Source organism: Tympanuchus pallidicinctus, unplaced genomic scaffold (genome assembly GCF_026119805.1).
Source record: "Tympanuchus pallidicinctus isolate F22 unplaced genomic scaffold, pur_lepc_1.0 scaffold13, whole genome shotgun sequence".
Lineage (NCBI taxonomy): Eukaryota > Metazoa > Chordata > Aves > Galliformes > Phasianidae > Tympanuchus > Tympanuchus pallidicinctus.
In genome coordinates, this window is record NW_026294648.1 from 2,685,485 (window position 1) to 2,704,585 (window position 19,101).

At 46.6% G+C, this 19,101-nt stretch overlaps 2 protein-coding genes across 3 annotated transcripts in view; one reads left to right on the forward strand and one right to left on the reverse strand.

Moving 5' to 3' along the window:
* KIAA1210 (KIAA1210 ortholog) overlaps window positions 1-8,352 on the reverse strand; it is a 52,272-nt gene extending 43,920 nt beyond the window's left edge. The window contains exon 1 of one of the 2 annotated variants that reach the window (XM_052673349.1): window positions 8,219-8,352. The gene's annotated coding sequence lies outside the window, so the exon portion shown is untranslated. Of the gene's footprint in view, window positions 1-7,448; window positions 7,819-8,218 lie in introns of those variants that run through there. The other variant, XM_052673350.1, reaches the window with a different exon arrangement.
* A 4,420-nt stretch (window positions 8,353-12,772) lies between these two features.
* PGRMC1 (progesterone receptor membrane component 1) lies at window positions 12,773-18,115 on the forward strand. Its single transcript, XM_052673368.1, has 3 exons — window positions 12,773-13,127; window positions 14,243-14,398; window positions 16,184-18,115. The coding sequence occupies exons 1-3, from the start codon at window positions 12,806-12,808 to the stop codon at window positions 16,282-16,284; spliced, it is 579 nt and encodes a 192-aa protein (XP_052529328.1). The 5' UTR covers window positions 12,773-12,805; the 3' UTR covers window positions 16,285-18,115.
* Window positions 18,116-19,101: the final 986 nt, after the last annotated feature.

Consider the following 19,101-nt stretch of genomic DNA (forward strand, 5'->3'; position numbering starts at 1 on the left):
TGGTTGTTATTTCCTGCTGGAGGACTTGCTGCAAGATCCTTCAATAAAAAGAATATTGCAAAGACTGCGGCAATACATACAGTCTCTGGTTCTAGTGTTTGGCAGTTCCAATTATGAACTGCTTCACAGTTTCTCACTAACATCTTCAATTCTGAGCAAGGAGCAAAGATTAACCTCAGTACGGTATATCCAGTGTATTACTGAATTAAAAATATGGCAAAAAGGATACCAGCACACTGCACCTCTCTTGCCTAGTCTGTGCCTCTTTTGTGTCTGCACAGTCAAACACAATCTCTTCCTGGATTATCTGGAGATGAAGGTCGGACCACGTGTCCTTTAAAAGGTAATTTCCCCCAGATTTGCAGCAGGATCACAGACGTGTGCTCACACTTCAGTGTCAGAAAATATCAATTGCCAAACAAACAATTACAGATGGAGGGAGGGGTGTTTGAGGGACATTTTACTAATTTGCAATTGATTTGCATGTAAAAATGCATTATTTATAGAGAAATTAAGGAGGCTCCTGTGTACAAAGACAATATAGCAGGAAGTGCTGCCTCTCATGTCTCTGCTTTTTTTCCATCCAAGACCATAAATCTCAAATTTAACATTATAATGAGTTCGAATGAAAAGCAGATTTTTGTTATTTTTATTTTTTGACACAGAGGAAGAGCTTGGTATTTCCTGCGAAAATACCAGCATGGTCAACATTTTCTATACTGGAAAACTGTGGTTCTTTTGTCTAAGTTTGGGTAGTGTGGAAGCTGAACAAAGGAGCTCTATTTCTACACGTTCTGACTTAGGAAAATACCGTGTTAAAAAACACGACGTTCCAACAACACGGCTTTTCCTCCTTGGAGTCCAGGCAGGCACCAATATGCACGACCATCTGGAAAGAAATGTGAGAACACGGTACGTAGCTTCAGGCGCATGGATCACTGCCTAGTCTGCATGTCAAACATCAGAGGTAACAGCTACCGAGTCTAAACAAATATCCCGAGACGCCTTGAATAGTGATTGGAGTTCTCTACACCCCATCCTTCCCAAATTCCCCTCTAGGGAGAGATGCAGTCAGTGTTCTTGCAACGCACCGTGCACCCTTGGAGACGGATCAGACCTACGCTGCCAGCAACGCCTGTGCTGTGAGTAAGCAATCAAGTTTAATGACTTCCCTGGATATTGGCTTTGCGCTGATGTAGGCCCACCTCTTGGACAGAATTACTCCTCATTTGTTTGCACAGGTATAATTAGGGACACGCACATCTGGAAGAATGTTCTGAAGGCCATCAGCATCCTGAATTTCTACCGCCACTGAAATAAAGATTCAAAAGCGAAGGTCATCTCAGATGCCATCTCACGGGCTGAAGTAACAATACGGGAAATGACAGAAGCACAGCTCTGAGGAAAAGGCTGTCTGACTCCAGTGCCTGCAAACACAAGGCTAAAGATAAAGTGACCGTTAACGTTCAGAGAAGGGCAGTGAGGTCCCTGAATGTCCTGCCTGCAGGCTTTATTGCTCCAAAGGGAAATGAACAGAAAAATACAAGTTAGAACTGCATACTGCTGACATTTAACTCCAATCAGTAGGCAATGGCAACATCTCTTTTCCTTTGTTAGCTTTCTTCTGCTTAAAGGCAGGCATACAGTATCTGTTTCATTTCACAAACTGCAAAACAAGTCGAATGCACTGAGTAATAATAAATTTACTCCCACCACTTGGTATCTGCAAGATTAATCACAAGCGCCAGACCTGTGTCCCTCTGCACAGAATGCAGTCTTACTGCGGATACAGATGGGGAACTGAGGCAGAGCAATCCAGTGACTCTTCCAGAAACCACAAACCAAGACTGAACCCAAAGCTCCTGGTGCCTGGAACTGTGTTTTGGAGCCTTTTCCCATCCTCCCTCTCTCTGTAACGATGGTTAGAAAGACCCTACAAGAATAGGCACCCTATAAATATCTAAGATAACTTAGTTCACTAGCTAGGCTTCAGCTGTGGGAACTCCTACAGAATCACTGGCATCAAAAGGCTGAGTTAAACTAGAAATCAATTGCTCCACCTCATAACTTGGCCCAGCCTGCCCAGAGTTTTAAAATCATCACATAATAAAACATATCCCATATTGAGACGATGTTGCCAGAACAGTTCCATACCCCAGCAGAGTCCTGACACAGCAGCCTCACATATTTCTCAGATTCAAGTTCTGGGAATCTTTAAATATCCAGTTTGTTCCCAACTGTCTCTTACATATGCTGGCACTGCTCCCATCGTAATGGGAAGGGAAAAATACCTAATGATTAGATATCTAAAAGCAGGAAATATGCTAATTGCAGAAGAATTTTACCTAAAACTGTTGAATGAATTACAGTTCTGAGTCACCAAGTCACTTAAACACATGCTTGAACTGGAACTCAGCTTGGTCCATCCCATTTCAAAGGGTACAACTACAGAGCTTAAGCAAGTGCTGAGCTGACAGGTCCATCTACTGCCACGGGAGCAGCAGTATCTGAAAAAGCTACTTGAGTCATGACAAATTGAAGTCCATCGTCCTCCTTCTGCTCTATGAAGTGGTTTAGGAGATATGTACAGCTCTCCCAGGACAAATGCCACTATCCAGCCCCACCACTCTGGTCCACCTTGCTGGCCCAGACACAACACACTTGAGATCCAACAGTGTTGGCTTTGGGTACCAACTTCTTGCTTCCATTATGGCAGCTTCCATCCAGTGAAATACCAGCCAACACAAATCCCACTGGGACAAGGAGCACTTGTCACCCTGTGCCATGAGCTGAAAAGTCACCCATCTCTTCTGCTGGTTTTAGCAGCACCTATGTGAGAAGGCAAACACAGATCAGGCCATGAAACAGCTCCTGTGAGTACAGCACAGAGGTTAATGCACCAATACTGCCTGCAAGGGGACAAACTAAGGCACTGCCTGGACATAAGCCAGTGTGCAGCCTAAGGACAAGGCACGGCTTGCTCTGCGCTCAGCTACCTTTGGACACAAATGCTAAGCAAGATCTCCATTTATTAAGGAATATTTATATATGATGTGAATTACAGACTAGATTGCCTTTAAAAGCAATGAAAGGTTGCTAAGAGAAGTTACAGGATGGATTTGAGTTGCTTTCTTGATTGCAGAATACCAAGACTGCATTATTTTCTCACAGTGGATGAGTTTTACTCTTTCACTAAGGCAACTGTAACCAAGTACAAATACTGCTGAGATTCTGGATATTTCCCCTAGGTTGCATAAAGTTTTTCCACCATAAATTCATATGTAATTGCTAAAAATAATGAGATATGAGTAAAATAACCATAACAAATCCCAAGGGAATATCACTGAGCACTGCAGAGTGACTACTAGTCATCAGTAAAGCTGTTGACATGATGAAGCTTTTCCTCTGCTCAGAGGTTGCTACAAAACCAGCAGGTACGTCATCTCTGGAGAGTCCCACATACGTTACGCATGCAAAATCCCCTGCACAGGGAAAGGGTCTTTCACCACTCTTTGGGTGCTGCTTTGCTCCCCTTTTTCTCTTTCCTCTTAACACAATTTCACACTGCTTCTCATTAAAACCACAGCACATAACCCTTAGCACAGTCTATGAGCTCAACAAATCAACTAAAGTAAGAACTTCAGTGATATATGATAGCCTTTCCTTGACTCTGATTTCTTGCTTTAAGCTGATTTATTTTAAGAACCTTAACATTTTAATATATTTTCTTCCACAATAAAATATCATAGCATTAGGAGTTTAACATTCATCAAATCTTCAGACATCACTGTGGCAACAAAGCGATAATGCACAAAGGCTGCATCCCCCCAAAAGGAAAGGACTTTAAAAAATCAGTGCTTAAAGAAGTCCATGTTGGTAGTTAACATTATACGTGTAGGCTGTTCACTGTGCTTCTGCTCACTCTATCATTACTGCTCCTGAACTCTCAAGAGTAAGCAAATCCACCACCCTGTGGTTTTGAAACACACTCTGAAGGGGAACGGCTGCAAGCTATGCCTCTTCCAAAGGACTGACAACTTTGAAACTGTACAGCTCTACACACCTGGAAATACCATCTTTCCTCGTGTATCTGCAAAGAAAGAACAAAGAATTCTGAAAGGAACTTCCACACAGCTGTTCTGAAATAGCAGCTCCAGGTGACTTTACTTTCCCAGTGCACGGGAGCTTTTCTATGCCCCATTCTCAATAACATCATCTTCCCATCTCCCTTTTTTTTAATCAAGATTTAAAGAGTCAGTTATATAAACCCACGAGCTGCCTCTGAGGTGCTAAATCATTTCCTGGCAGACTTAAATGAAACGCATTGCTTGAAACAGCAACAAAGTCAAGAAAGCATGCTAATACATATTCCCAGCTTGTAGCATATTCCTGGATAAATATACTGTATATATGGGACTGCAGTTTAAATTTACATAGAAGCTCTTGGCCCATTTCTCAAATACCACATAAACCACACAGCCGGGCTGCCTCTCTTTCTCTCCCTCACCCTTTTGCTTCTCCCAGCTGAGCAGTGAAATCTATCACACAAAACAGAAGGTAAATTCAGAGCTCAGAAATCCTGGCACCACTTTGACAGAAAACAGGTTGAGAGAATGCATCTTTTCTAAGCCTTCCCCTGCCCAGCACTTCCAGTACACCAGAAGATATGAATGGTTTTTTGAGTCACAGAGACAAGATTTATCCTGAGATGGGAAGAAGAGCCTCAGGTCCCTGTTACCTGGCTGCAGTCACGTGCAGTGAGTCAGCAACGAGCCTGGGAACAATGCTGCTTTGCCTTGTACTGCAGGCCAGGGTGAGGAAATGTCCGCAGATGGCGTGGGACAGGCTGCAACTCCAAGTCTCTTAAACTAGAAATGATTATGAATGATTATGTTTAAAAAGAGCATTGGCTCTCAAAAGAGCAAAGATTCAGCAAAGATTCAGTGCGCAGCAGCCTGACCCATGTGTGCTATCCCTCCCATGCCACCCCATGGAATGCAGAAATGGTCTTACCAAGTGTAGACTGGGAGAAAGCCTAAGACAAGGTCAACTGCAAACTGCTGCGACGTTTTCTGACAAATGATAGCAATTCTATTTAACAGATTTTCATATTTAATGGTGACGGCTTCTTCATGTCAGTGGAATTAAAGAGCTGCTTGTTGGGCAGGAAGGGGAAGGGGCTGGAACAGCAGGTGACAATCCAACGCACAGCAGCGAAAGCGCGAGAAGCTGTGCAACTCCTGGCCTACCATTTGGCTGAGGTTAGCTCGACTTCTAAGCAAAGCAAAGTAAAATCATGAGCTCTAACCTCTGTTTTACCCTACAGACGTTTAAGGAACAACTTACAGAGGAGCTGTGAAATCAGATCCTCATTACTTCCTACAGTCTTAAGTGCTTTGAGGAGTTGCGGTCACCCCAAATTCAACCCCCTTGAGTCAGCAAAACTATGCAACAAGTGGGTATTTTGGAAATAACATTTGGCACTCCCTTTGTGTTCAGTTTCTGAACCACTACAGGTCCTGTTTCAAGCTTTGGGGCTGTGTATTTGGGCTTTTTTGCCTGGCTTTGCTTTGTTAGTCAGTCAGAAGATTTAGCATCTTGCATGACCATTTCTCTGTGTGAGCTATGATGAAGAGATCGCATGAGATTATGGGGAAACTGCAGTAGTTGGCAACAATGATGGAGGAATATAAGTTGAAATGATCCTTGTTAACACCATCAGCTGCAAATCTTAGCATTTGCTGCTTGCCAAAGAGGTGGTTTCAAGTTCTGACCTGCAGTACTCCTTCCATTGCACATACAAGATGTCAACCAAAGATATGGAGATAAGGCCCTCCAGATGGAGAGAAATGCACACAGCTTTATGCGTAAGCAATAGACTGAGCTTAAATGGGCTGAAGAATAGGCAGCCCTCTTGAAACTCATCTGAGGGAATGACGGGGGACAGGACAGCATTTCCACTAAAACCAACATCAAAGTAACAAAGTCTCATGATGTTACTGAATTAATTTAGAAGAAACTGATGAAATTCAGATGGCATCTATGGCGTTGGCATGGCTTTTGAAAGCTATTTTAGACTTTCATAGGATGTGTGTGCATCTGCGTACGCATGACTCAACATGATTCTGGTGGCTTTCCAATAAAGTCAAGCCACTGCAGCTCGAGACCGGGCCACATCCAGAGCTCACTGAAAACAGCGAGAGTCCTTGCACCGAGAGCAGCTCCCCAGATCATCACCTGTCGTTGCAGACTGCGGCAGGGACGGCAGTCACAGGGCTCTGTCCTCTGCCTGACTTATGACACAGCTGGGTGCTTACGTTACGTAACTAAAGATATTGAGAACAACCACACCGCAATACAAACATGAGGATTACTGCAAATCCTCAGGGGGGAAAAATAATTCAACTCCCTAGTTGGCCACACCAACGTGTGCTTTCTTTTCATTTATACAGTTTTCATAGAAATAAATACATATATAGGAACAGATCTCTTCAGCAGTATCGAATGCAATAAGCTTTCTGGTCAAAGTCGTAGTGGATTTTAGCAGAGATCAGGCAGTAAGGATTAAAGACGTGTTTGCTGGCATTAAATGTTGTAGACTCTCTCCCATGTACACAAAGTGTTGTTCACCGAGTGCTCATTTTCCCAGCTGGTAAAAAGCAAGGGACACCTCAACCCTTCCTCAGCGCTTACACACGATCCCAGTACCTGCATGCGCAGACAGGGCTTCCTAGTGAAACATTCTAAATAACCAGTGGACTCTACACACATTTATTTGGATTTTAAATAAATAGCCCTGTACGAAGCGGTGCTTGGACCGAGCTGAACTTCTCACTTCTTCTCTGACCACCATCCAGCTTCTCCTGTGAAAATAAAAAGCAGCTGCGCTGCTGCCTGCAGCACTGGGACTGGTAAATTAAACCACACTGCCAGCGGGGGCAAACATTAATTCTGAAACAGGACACTTCGTAAGACATCAAATTTAACTTTTTGGTTGAGTTTGTGCTTAGCGGCAGCAGGAAAGACTGAAGAAAAATCTACAGAAGTAACTGCTTCCCAAATGTCCAATACAGCCAAAACCTGTGCTGTGGGTCCTGAGGGACAGACAGTTTTGAGTCATCAGATCTGCACTGGGCATATCTCCATCCTGTTGGTCACAGCAATCCGAGACATTCTGGTTTCAGAAAGCTCCCATCAAATCACAAGCAAGGAACGTAAGTGAAACAAGTATTCTAATTCCAGAGCTTTGTAGGAAACTCAGAAGTTTGATTTTGGTTCACATAAGTTGGCTTTGCATAGTAGAAAAAGCACACAGAACAGGTACATAGCTGAATGTTTTATAGCAGCAAGACACGTATTTGTATTTCTCCTCACAAATCTACAAAGGTGCTGGAATCCTAATTGTCATTAAATATATTCTGTGAGAGCAAAACAAATAGAAAACTCACATTCGTGAAGCTGTTAAGAACAGAGTGCTCTTACACTTGGCTTTCGAGGGCTGTTTTAAGGGTTCCCAGCAGTATTCTCTAAGCCACCTCCATCAAATCCTCCAAAGTATCAAAAGGACGAGGCAAAGCAGAAAAGAGCAGAAAACCGCAAGGGAATGGGAACACGTGCACCCCTTCCAAACCCCGACTGCAGGGCTGGAGTCTCTCGGCCTGCACCGGAGGGCTCTGACGGGTGCCGGGGTTTGCAGGAGGGCTGCCCAGGCTCGGCATCCCGCAGGACGTGGCCGGAGGACACGCGGGCAGGCACGGCTCTGGGAGGCGCTGCCCAGGCAGGAGCTGGAGCAGAGCGGAGAGCCCGCAAGCGGTTCGATGGGGTCGGCGACGCTCCGCTCGCACCGCCCGCGGCTCGGTAGCTCGACCGGAGCCCCGACTCGAGCCCCTCCTGCCGGCACAAGAGCTGTATCACACACAATTCGCTAAAGACGCGCGATTGCGCTTTTGCTCCCGACACGCGGCTGTCTGTGAGTTCGTGCTCCTAAAAGCAAAAGGACCATCAGGGACCCGGCGGCTGCCCGCGCATCTTTCGGCTGCTCCCTTCGCCGCTCTCACCGCGTCCCCGCCGCGGCCCGGCTCCCGCACCGCGCGGCTCCCGCTCCCCCGGTCCCGGGGCGGCACTCGTGCGGGACACGGCCGGCAGTGCCGGAGCGACGCAGGGGGCAAAAACCAAGCCCCGTTCGCACCGATCAGTGCGACGAGTCCGGCGAACCCACCTAAGTCAGACGGCTGCTCGGAGGCATCAGGCACAGAGGTCCGATCCCGAAGGGCTGCGGGTTCACGCGGACGCCGGACCTCGCGCTCCAAAGGCGGCGCGGCGGCAGCGACGCGTACACAGCCCTGCTCGGGAACGCGCCCGGCCCCGCCACGAGCACCCGCCCCGCCGCCCCGCCGCCGCACTCACCAGCCGCTCCGCAGCCCCGCGGCGGCCCCTCCCGCGGCGCCGGGCTCCGAGTGCGCTCCTCGGGGACGGGACGGGGTGCCGCCCCCGGTGCGGTGCGGCGTCGTGCTTCTGGCTGCTCCCGCGGCCCCCGTTCCTCCCGCAACGCTTCTCGCACGCGTGCCGGGTTCGCGTGCCGCCGGGTGCTGCTCGGCTGCCCGAGCTGCGGTCAGAGCGAGCGAAGATGTAAGTAAGCTCTGCAACAGGTAGAAATGTGGCTCGTGTTTGGAAGGGTATCGAATGAAACTGAGCACCTAGGCGATTTGGGGAACAAGCAAGTGGGACTGCTTCCACAGGTCCGTCTTCCTACTGCTGCTTTCTTTTTCAGCCACCCTCCCCTCACCTGTACCACTGAACGAAAGGCAATGAAAGCTCTGTTATATGAAAGCAATGAGCACTGTTTGAAGCAGAAATGTCACTCATGCTGAGATGAGAATCTGTTCCTATCTTGTGTTCCTGTAAGTAACACACCACATCAAAGCTCTGCCATCCTGCTTCACTGCTGCATCCCTTCTTCTGAAGTTGACCCTACTAATGCTGGAGCTGATTGTCAGTGTACAGTGATGGAGTCTGCCCTGCTGTGTGGTAAACTTGGCACTTGAGCAGAGCTGAGAGAACTGGTCCGATGTCAGTGATACAGTGCTGGGAACAGGCAGCTTGTGCCCCAGAAGGGCCAAGTGACCATCTCCAGAGGGAGTGAAAGTTGGTCCTCGTAAAGGCCGTGTGCACACAGCACTTCTCTACCCAGCAGAGGGAGTATTTCCTGCTCCCCCTGAGAAATAACAGCAAGATTGATTTGCCTCAGTCTGTGAATGGGCTGTTTCTTTCGTGTCATCCAGCTGTTTTCTATACAGAAATTCTTCCTGGCTCATCTGAGCTCTAAGCAAATCCAAGGAGTTACTTTCAGGAAGTCAGGGATTGTATTTACTCCATCACTGTCCTGCACTGTGCTTTCTAGGGGTACCAAGACTGTTACATTGCAAGAATCACACCATCCCACATTTTCCTTTCTCCTCCCTCTTCCAAAGCGCACACAGCTTGTCAGGCTGCCCAGCTTGTTTTCGACACTGGCTGCCTTTCAAAACGAGGAGCCCAGATTGAGAATTCACACCTAGAACTTTTCCTATGGTTCAAAGACAACGAGACGTCTCCAAACCCTCGCACAGTCACCGCAGACGCCCTTCCTCCCCTCCCAGTCACCGCCAGCCCTGTTTGGCACAAAGGAGTGGAAAGCCAGCATCCTGGCAGCAAACGCAGAGGCGATGCTACCAGGGGGAGGTTGGAGTGGCAAGCTCCAGCAGGCTTTTCCTTCTGAGCGGTCTGTCTGTCCGATGCCCCTGCCGGAGACATCTTCTAAAATTTGGTTACAATAAGTGAATAAATAAATCCCATCTGGAGCTGTTTTGTGCTGCAGGTATTTAGGCATGTATCTCCAGGAATGATGGGACCTTGAGAGCTTTCAGCCTGCTGCCAACTTCACGGAGCAGAGTTCTTCCTTGCAGCACGGAGCTGGATGACAGTTAGAAAAATAAACTGTAACGTGATGGAGCTTTTTAAAATGTCCATCAGAAAGATGGTGTGTGCTTCTGGTCTGGGAGCTGGACACAACTCGGGGCATTCCTAGGCCAGGTGCCAGCTCTCTGCACCTGGAACAGACCTGCTCTAGAGACAGCTTAATCTAAAGTCTGCAGCCAACACTGAGGGCATGTTTGGCCAACTGGAGCTCTGAGATGAGGGAGGGATTCTGTTTCCTTGGCACAGGTTGGTACCAGTCAGTAAGAGAAGAGTGAGATTACAGCTCCTTGTCATTCATTTCTTTTTCCTTGTCAGAAAGTTTTATAAAGATTTATACTGGGTATTTAAAAAAAAAAAAAAAAGAAGAAAGCAGGAATACTTAGAAACAGTTTGACCCGCTTTGATTTGTAAGGACATGAAATCTACCTGAGTTCCAATGCCATTTTCTTCAATTCATTCTCTTCTTCAACAAGGAGAATCCTTCATCGACCCTTCTCGTGGATTCTGCTGTTAACCATGGCTTCGAGGAGGAAAAGATTGTTGTCTATAGAATGGCAAGAAGTGACTGTGGGAGCACAGCTAAAGCCTGTGCTATTTAGCTGGTGCCGACTCAGTTCTGCCCAGAACCTCAGTTCCATTTAAATGCACTGCCAAACAAGGGTGCTACTGGCAAATGTGTAACGAGGGACTCATGAATGTAGGTAATTCCAAGTGATGTATCATCATCTTTTTAAATGTGCATTTATTTCTAAGTATCTGTTCTCATTTTTCCCCAGATAAGACACATCTCAATACATTTGGGTATGACAGAAAGTTAAGAAAAAAAGAGGAGCGTAAAGTTAAGTCACTTAACTTGTGGTGCCAGTGTTTATGTGGGAGATAACTTGAGATTTTATCAATCTTGGCCCTCCTTTATCTAAGAATGAACTGCCCTTGCATGGTTTCTCTGGGATACTGGGCACAAACAGAGCTTATTTTTCCTCCCTCCAGTGTCTTAGTTCATGGTCAAATTCCAGGCTGGGTTATTTTGGTGTTTGGGTTTCTCTTGAACAAAATGGAAGCAATGAAAGAAAGATATCCCAATAGTTTTCTCTTTTTCCATCTAGTTCTCTAACATGTAATATCAGCACAACAAAATCTAATAGCATCTCAATACCTGCATTGAGCAGAACTGAGCACCATCAAGGCAATACAGCCCCTCATTTCAATAATTCTCACAAGATTTATCCAGTGTCCCAAACAGGATCGAAACCCAAAGCTGCCTCATTACCCACCACAGATCTCAGTATTGGATCGATGAAACAACGAGCCTCCTTCTCCCAGCTCCACAGCAGATGGGAACAAAAGCCAGCACCCACCGATGAAGATCAGCTTCATGTGCTGATCGATAGAGCATGGAATTTCCCGAGCCAGGCAGCAGGTGGAACCAAACCCCACACCTTGAGGCACAGAGCCAACTGCTGAACACCTCAGAGCTCAGAGACAGAACTCCCAAACATCTCCAAGCAGCTGGAAGAGCAGGTTATCAGGAGTAGTCAATATGGATTGACCAAGAGGAAATCATATTTGAACACCCTGGTAGCCTTCTATGATGTCATCACTGGCTGGGAAGATGGAGGCAGAGCAATGGATGCTGCATACCTTGACTTCAGCAGGGTATTTGACACTGTCTCCCACAGCATCCTTGTAATGAAGCTCATGAAGTGCGGGTTAGAGGAGCACACAGTGAGATGGGTTGAGAACTTGCTGCCTGGCAGAGCTCAGAGAGTCATGATCAGCAGCACAAAGTCTGGTTGGAGGCCTGTTTTTAGTGGTTTTCCCCTGGGGTTGGTGTGGGGTCCGGTCTTGTTCAACATCTCCATCAGTGCCCTGGAGGAAGGGATAGAGCCCACCCTCAGCAAGTTTGCTGATGATACAAAGCTGGGAGGAGTGGCTGACACACCTGAGGGCTGTGCTGCCATTCAGCGAGACCTGGACAGGCTGGAGAGCTGGGCAGAGAGGAACCTGACGAGGTTCAACAGGAGCAAGTGTAGAGTCTTGTACTTGGGGAGGAATTGCTGCACACATCAGCATAAGGCAGGGCATGATCTGCTGGAAAGGTGGTGCAGCCTCCTTCTATAGAGATATTCCAGACCCATCCGGATGCCCACCTGTGCGACCTGCTGCTTTAGCAGGGGCTTGGACTCAAAGATCTCCAGAGGTCCCTTCCGACCCCTGCCATTCTGTGTAAACAACAGCCCCGGTGGGTCACAGAGCTGCAGCTGCTTCTGACAGTGAGCAATAGGCAGTGCATTGGCTGGCTCTGCACCCAGTGCCCCACGGACCGGCTCCCACCTGCGCTGAGGGCAAAAGGACACTGACCGGGCAGGAATTTATGTTCCTCTGGACTGGTGGTGAGGACACCATTTACACAAACACTCAGACCCAAAACAACCCACGGAGGGGCAGGTGATAGCAACGTGCTGCTCTGCGTGCGTGAGCCCAGAATTAATCAGATGAAGACATCAGTACTTCCTTATCTTTCACTTTATTCGGCTATTATCTCCAGTGACAAAAACATTGAACAGAGCAGCCGACAAATGGCACGTTATAAAATTATAACATCATAACATCGCAGCCGCTGCTCTGCGGTTTTGTTGCGGAGGAGCCCGAACCGGACCCCCATCAGCCCGCCGCGCGGGGCGCAGCATGGCGGCGCTCCCCTCGTGCCATCGCCGCGCTCACAGCGCCCCCTGCCGGCCGGAGCGCCGCCGCCTCCCACCTCCCGCCTCCCGCCCCTCGGCCGCCTCCCGCCCCGCCCCGCCCCGGCCCGCCCCGCAGCTCGCCGTGCCGGAGCGCAGCCGAACCGATGGCCGCCGAGGAGCCGGCGATGGCGGGCGAAGAGGCGGCGGCGAGCGAGGGGGGCGGCCTGCTGATGGAGATCGTGGGCTCGCCGCTCAACCTGAGTCTGCTGGGCCTCTGCCTCTTCCTGCTCTACCAGATCCTGCGGGGCGAGCGGCCCGAGGCGCAGCCGGGCGAGGCGGGTCCGGCGCCGCTGCCCAAGATGAAGCGCCGCGACTTCACGCTGGAGCAGCTGCGGCCCTACGACGGCGTGCGCGACCCGCGCATCCTCATGGCCGTCAACGGGAAGGTGTTCGACGTGACCCGCGCCAGCAAGTTCTACGGGCCGGGTGAGGGGCGGGCTGCGGGGCTGGGCTCGGGGCTGAGTCGGAGATGTCGCAACGCGCTGCCCCTGGGAGCTCCTCCGCACCCCGCGTTGCGCCGAGCCGCACTGCCGGCCCCGCGCTCCCGGGGCGGACGTGGCATCCCCGGAGCTGGTTGTGCGCTGCTCTGTTGCATAATGTTTGTCTTAAAGAAATACGTAGCGAGACGGGTTGAGCTATCTCTATCAGGGGGCAGAGATCGACCGCGCCGGGCTTCTAGCAGAGGGCTCCGAGGGAGAAACCGCGCTGTTCCGCCGAGCTAGCGGGGTGCCACCTGCACTTCTGTGTCTGCGCGAGCTGAACGCCGCGAGCTTCGTGGCCGTGCCTTAAATGTGCCCTTTCTGGACAGTGTGAAATGTGAGCGGCTCGTCGCAGGGTGGGGCCAGCTGGTTTTCTTTTGTGAGGAAAGGTGAGATCCTTCTTATGAACGCAGCAAACGGCGTGCCGAGAGGCGTGCAAGGCGGCAGGCAGGTTAGAGTTCACAGTGCTCCTGCAATCTGCACTACGAACTCGCAGTGTCCAGTTGCAACATGTTTGTCATGCGAGTTAATCAGTAAGGGCGTGTAGCAAGAGCCTGTTTGATAAGGAATCCCCGATCTGCTGCGACCTGCACGCTTTGGTCATCTTGTATTTTAACAGGTATCTCTTCCACGTTAGTAATGTCCAGCGTCTGCTGCACATTTTCAATCGAGTTTTTATCCTTCCAGCTCTTGAAGTCTAGAGCATCTCTTACAAACACTCTGTTTCGCCTCAGACTTGCAAACCTGCCCTTTGTTCCACTTTCTGAGGGCACTCCGTGTGCTGATTCCCTCCCTCTTGCTGTGCTCCACACACTGTTGCCTGGTTGACTGAAGTTCCAACAGACTCAGTATTTCTCCACGTCTTATTGTCTTATTTCTTGTTCTCTTCCTCCGTTTTTCTTTATTGGCAAGTAGAATAAAGTCTGAAAACATTTCAGGAATTTGAGTTCCTCAGAACAGGGCAGGAACTCATAATCTGTTTCAGTTGGGGGCTGTAATCCTGGAAGATCACACAGCACCAGTTACTGCTGTAATAACAGTGCTTACGTTTTTATTTTGAAGATGGCCCGTATGGGATTTTTGCTGGGAGAGATGCATCCCGAGGTCTTGCCACTTTCTGCCTGGATAAGGAGGCTCTGAAGGATGACTATGACGACCTCTCTGATCTCAACGCTACACAGCAAGAGACCTTGAGGGACTGGGAGTCACAATTCACTTGTAAGTAATTATAAACCTGTTGACAAATAAGTGGCTAACCAGCGTGTAATCAGGGAAGCAGCAGTGAAAGGGCTGTTGCCAATTTGAAGCACCAGTCCGGAAGCTTACTTTGAGTTAGCTTAAGTTTACTTACAATTCTAATTGATAAACTTAAGTTTATCAATTAGAATTTCTGTTATTCAGAAAACGATGAGAGATGTCAGGTTTTCCCTGTGTTCTCCCTCTTTCCCTCCCTCCCTCCGTCTTACAGGACAGTGAACTGGATGGAAACACTCTTGTCATAGGACAAATGTGTAAGACCATCTAAAAAGTTATCAGGAATTAGGAGTAAGGAACATGCCTCTGATACAATAAAGATACCATCTATAAAGGCAATTAATTAGCTTTGAAGCTTTGAAAAATGAAGTCCCATTCAGCTTCTCAGAAGTAACATTTGAATTATTGCTTCTTGGCATTTTTTATTTTGAGTTTCGAAGGCTGTTTGAACCAAGCCTTCTCCCTTCTGAGCTCTTGGTACAGCTTTGAACCCTAAGTAAATTATTCTGCATTGCCCTGATGGTGGCTTTCTCAGATCTGTGCAGAACTGTCCAGCTGACTTCTTCTGATGATCAGACAAATGCTATCTCTGGCCATTACCTTGCCAGCGATAGTCAGAGCAGCAAAGGAAAAGGCAGCTTGCACTCTTGGTATATTTGTTCTAAAATTAACAGAAGGAAGTCATTATCGTAGTTGCCCTGTGTTCTCTGTGCTTTGGTAGTGTTAGTTCTTAAGGTGCAATTCCAGCATATTCCAACTTGTTACTCAAAAAGAACTTCCAGCCAGAGTTTAAGGAGATTGCTGTGTTGACCTCTACTGTGCTGGCATGGACTTTCCTTCACGTAATGCCATTAGTCTCAGTCTTGACCTGGCACACCCCCTACTATTTTGACTCAGTCTTAATCAAGTCTGTTAAAGGTTGTTTTACGATGCCAACTGTGTTCCAGAAAATAGAACTATGCTACCAAATTTCTAACCTAACCCAGTGTTCAAATCTACCATTCCAAGAGTCAAACAGTAGGACTGTCAGTAAACTGTGCCCTGTTTGCTGTGCTTCTAGTAAATGTGACAATTAGTTGCTTTAAATTCCTATTATAATAACAATGCCAGTACGAAATGCCGACTATAAGAGGTATCTTCTGCTTTGAAATTGACAGGTGGGCAACATATCATTGTTCTCAGTTCTTAGATATTTTTTTACCTGTTCAAAAAAGGGCTCAAAGCAGAAGTTTATTAGCTGCATAACCAGTCAGTAGATCCATCTTTATCTCAGGAGAAAGGATCTCTTTGCAGCCCTGCTGGGTACAGGCAGCATACATCACAAGAAGTTCAAGTTACCTGTACGTATATATTTGTGTAACTAAAATATTCCAACAACACCATTAGTTCAAAAACTAGCTTTGGCATGGCGAGAGCAATAATGCAATCCACGATTCTGCTTCTTTAGCTGGATGAGTTCCCTCCTTTTACACGCCTACATTCATCCATCTTCTGGCTCAGCCAACAGGACAGCTGTATCTCATAAACTTTGGTGTTCCCTTCACTTGTTAGAACATTAACAGCAGTTCAGGTACTTTATTTTGGCTTTTTTCTTTTTCTTCTCTCCCGTTTGCAACACGGAGTTCAGACGTGTTTCTTTACAATTAGGCACGTTTTGTTAAATTAGGAAACCAATATGAGTTACAAAAAGTACATTTTCATGGCAGAATAATGACTTGATTTTTACTTTCATTTGTTTCCAATTTTCAGTTAAGTATCACCACGTTGGTAAGCTGCTGAAGGACGGGGAGGAACCCACTGTATACTCTGATGAAGAAGAAAAGGATACCCAAGATGCAAAGAAAAAGTAGAATGCAGTGAGGAACAGTCTATTTTTGTATCTTAAAGGATCATTTGTAACATTCCACTTCTGTTTCACAAGTTGCAGCAGCAACAATGCTTACAAAAGGTCCAGAATTACAATGAATTATGTTTCTCCTAAGCTTCCTCTTCAAATTCAGCAGTAAACCAGTACAGGTCTAATATCTGTCTTCCTCTGAAAGTGCATAATAGGAAGTATGCACCAAAAATGTCTGTGCAAAAGTAGACTGCAACTTTGGCAATAAAGGACTATTACTCTTTTTATTCTTTCACTATTAGGGTTGAAATCCAGACCTTTTCACTAACAACCTAACACTGTAGGCACAAGCATGAGAGTTAAGTCACAGAATCTGTGTGCAACAGATTCCACTGAATTTGATTAGTGTTGGCTTCTGCAGGATCTGGGCCTTGCACTGCAATCCCTTTAGAAAAGGGACTCTTTGTCCACATACTCATTTGTGGTGCAATATAATTCAGCATTATGTCAAATAATTTGGCTTTTTAGGAGCTAAACGGGGCCTTACAGATGAAACAACAACTGCTTTAAAAAAGCCAAGAGTTTTTGAGAAGTTAAATCACTTTTAGATACTTAGAAAATAAATAAGGACTGAAGAATACTTGATGTATTCAGTCACACAGAAGCATTAATATTCTTTGTTTACTTCTGAAGCACCTCTTAAGTGTTACTTACATACTGACTGTAACTGAACATCCTTAAAAACTAGGTTCACTGTGAAGCATGACTTGGCAGGACTATCATTTGTTCACTTCTCTTCTTAGAAAAGCTCTTCAAAGAATTGTAATAAAATGAAATTAAACCAGGAAAAGCAGCTAGTGATGATTTTTAGGCCTAAAGGAAGACTTGCTGGTGTGTCACGATTAACAAGTGCTCTGTACAAGCAATTTAACTAGCAGAAAAACGATTGTGGTCAAGGTAACTCATGCAAGTTCCCTGTACAAAATAAATAATGTAGTGTAAGCCATTTCCATGTCAAGGCTTTTGTTGCTTTGGAATGTTGCTGCTAAAAGAAATGGCAGAATCTCATGCACAACCAGCAATAGACCTGACCACTGATTGCTTTTATCTTGTTCGCTCTCTTAATCTGTCCATAATTACTGGGTTTGCTCCATCCATGTCATCCAGTCTCCTACCAAAATGGGCTGGATGCGTGGATTTGACTAAGGAAAAATGTCAGTGTGCTCCTTCATCATCCCAAATATATCTTCAAAATTTATCAGAAATTTTAAGGAGGTAACTGATCATTTGCTGATCTCTTGTCAGTGTGCTGCCTTGTCCAGGTGGTTCTGTGGGGGTGCCGAGGGCTACAGTTCCCATTATTTGGTTGTTCTGGTTTCACTCTTCTGCTGAGTTGTTTCCAATTGGGAACCTGACCAGAATGGTGAGCACAGTCCTGAGCGGGACGCTACAAAGTAGGCAAAATTGTTCAGAAGTGGAGTGTACTGTGCAGCAGGAGCTTTCATAAACAAGGTGACACTAGGTGTTCAAGTGCCTGAGACCAACTGCAGTGACAACCAATGACTCTCCATCAGTCCTAACACAGCCATGGCCTTTTTCCCTGTCAGTTACACTGGGCTTTCAAACGAGCAGTGCAGTTGTTTGAGCCAGATTGCTTGTATAGAGTTACTGTGTGAACTACCTAATGAAGGTCTAGAGACAAAAGAAAGTCTTGTCATGACCTTTGTGTTGCTGTTTTATTTTTAGAGACATTTATACTCTCTGCAAACTACTTCTAATGGTTTACCTCAAATCAGAAATGTGCTTTTATCTGTTTAAGGCAGAAAATAAAAGTCTTGCTTAAGGGTGGTGTTTCTTTTTATTTACTGCGATTGAAATTGATGGTTAATCGCCCCCAGCGTTACAAGTTTCATAGTCTTTCTCCAGTGTCTTTCTTCTATTCCATGACTGGACTGTTCAAGCTGAATGCCTCTAAATGCAGCTCTATGGCATATTATTTTTCTAACAGGATATGAAACATAGAACACATTCACATATATTTTACTGTTGCAAAAACAGAGTTAAGCATGAAAAAAGCCTGAGTAACTGCTGACACGGGGCAAAAGCTGCTCTGGAAGACCACGCTGTAGTGGAGCAAGGCAGGGCTACAGCCTACCATTCAGGGGGTCCAACACCAGCTCTTATGTTAGTCAGCAACATACCCCGAGGAACTGAACACCATTTTGAGAGCATATCTGTACCATACAATTTGATGCATCCTAAAGAATAAACAAACAAAACTGGCAGTAACACAGGACAAAGCTAAATGTTAAACACAGGTGCGTGAAGTTGCACCCTTCAGGGTAAGACCTTTTCAGAGAAAACCAGAATACTCATTGTGAAAGGGAAGACGTGTCATAGGAGCAGAGATTCCGCAAACAGGCAGGCACACCTTTTCTGCTCAAGTGCTGGAGAAAATGGGTATCTGCTCATGTTTTCTACTGTTTGTTGCAACTTGATCCCTTCAGCAATGACTGGCTGCAGTGACTAAGCAAAAAGAACCATGCCAGTAGCTGAACAGTTTGTATATTAACCAAGGAGAGCACAATGAAAAGCTAAGTGCAGAGACTGTCATGAATCTGCCTTGTGAAGTGCTGAAATACCAGTTATGCAGGTGTCGTGACAGCATACTTGGGCCCTGGCACAAATCAGAGCAATCGAGCAGCATCTCATATCCAACCAGTGGTGGCAAACTGTCACCTGCATTGCAAATTTCAGAATTTCCTTCACCTGGAAGCTGCTTGCTCTGAATGCCCTCTGCCAGCTCTTACTTCAAGTTGTACGTACACAC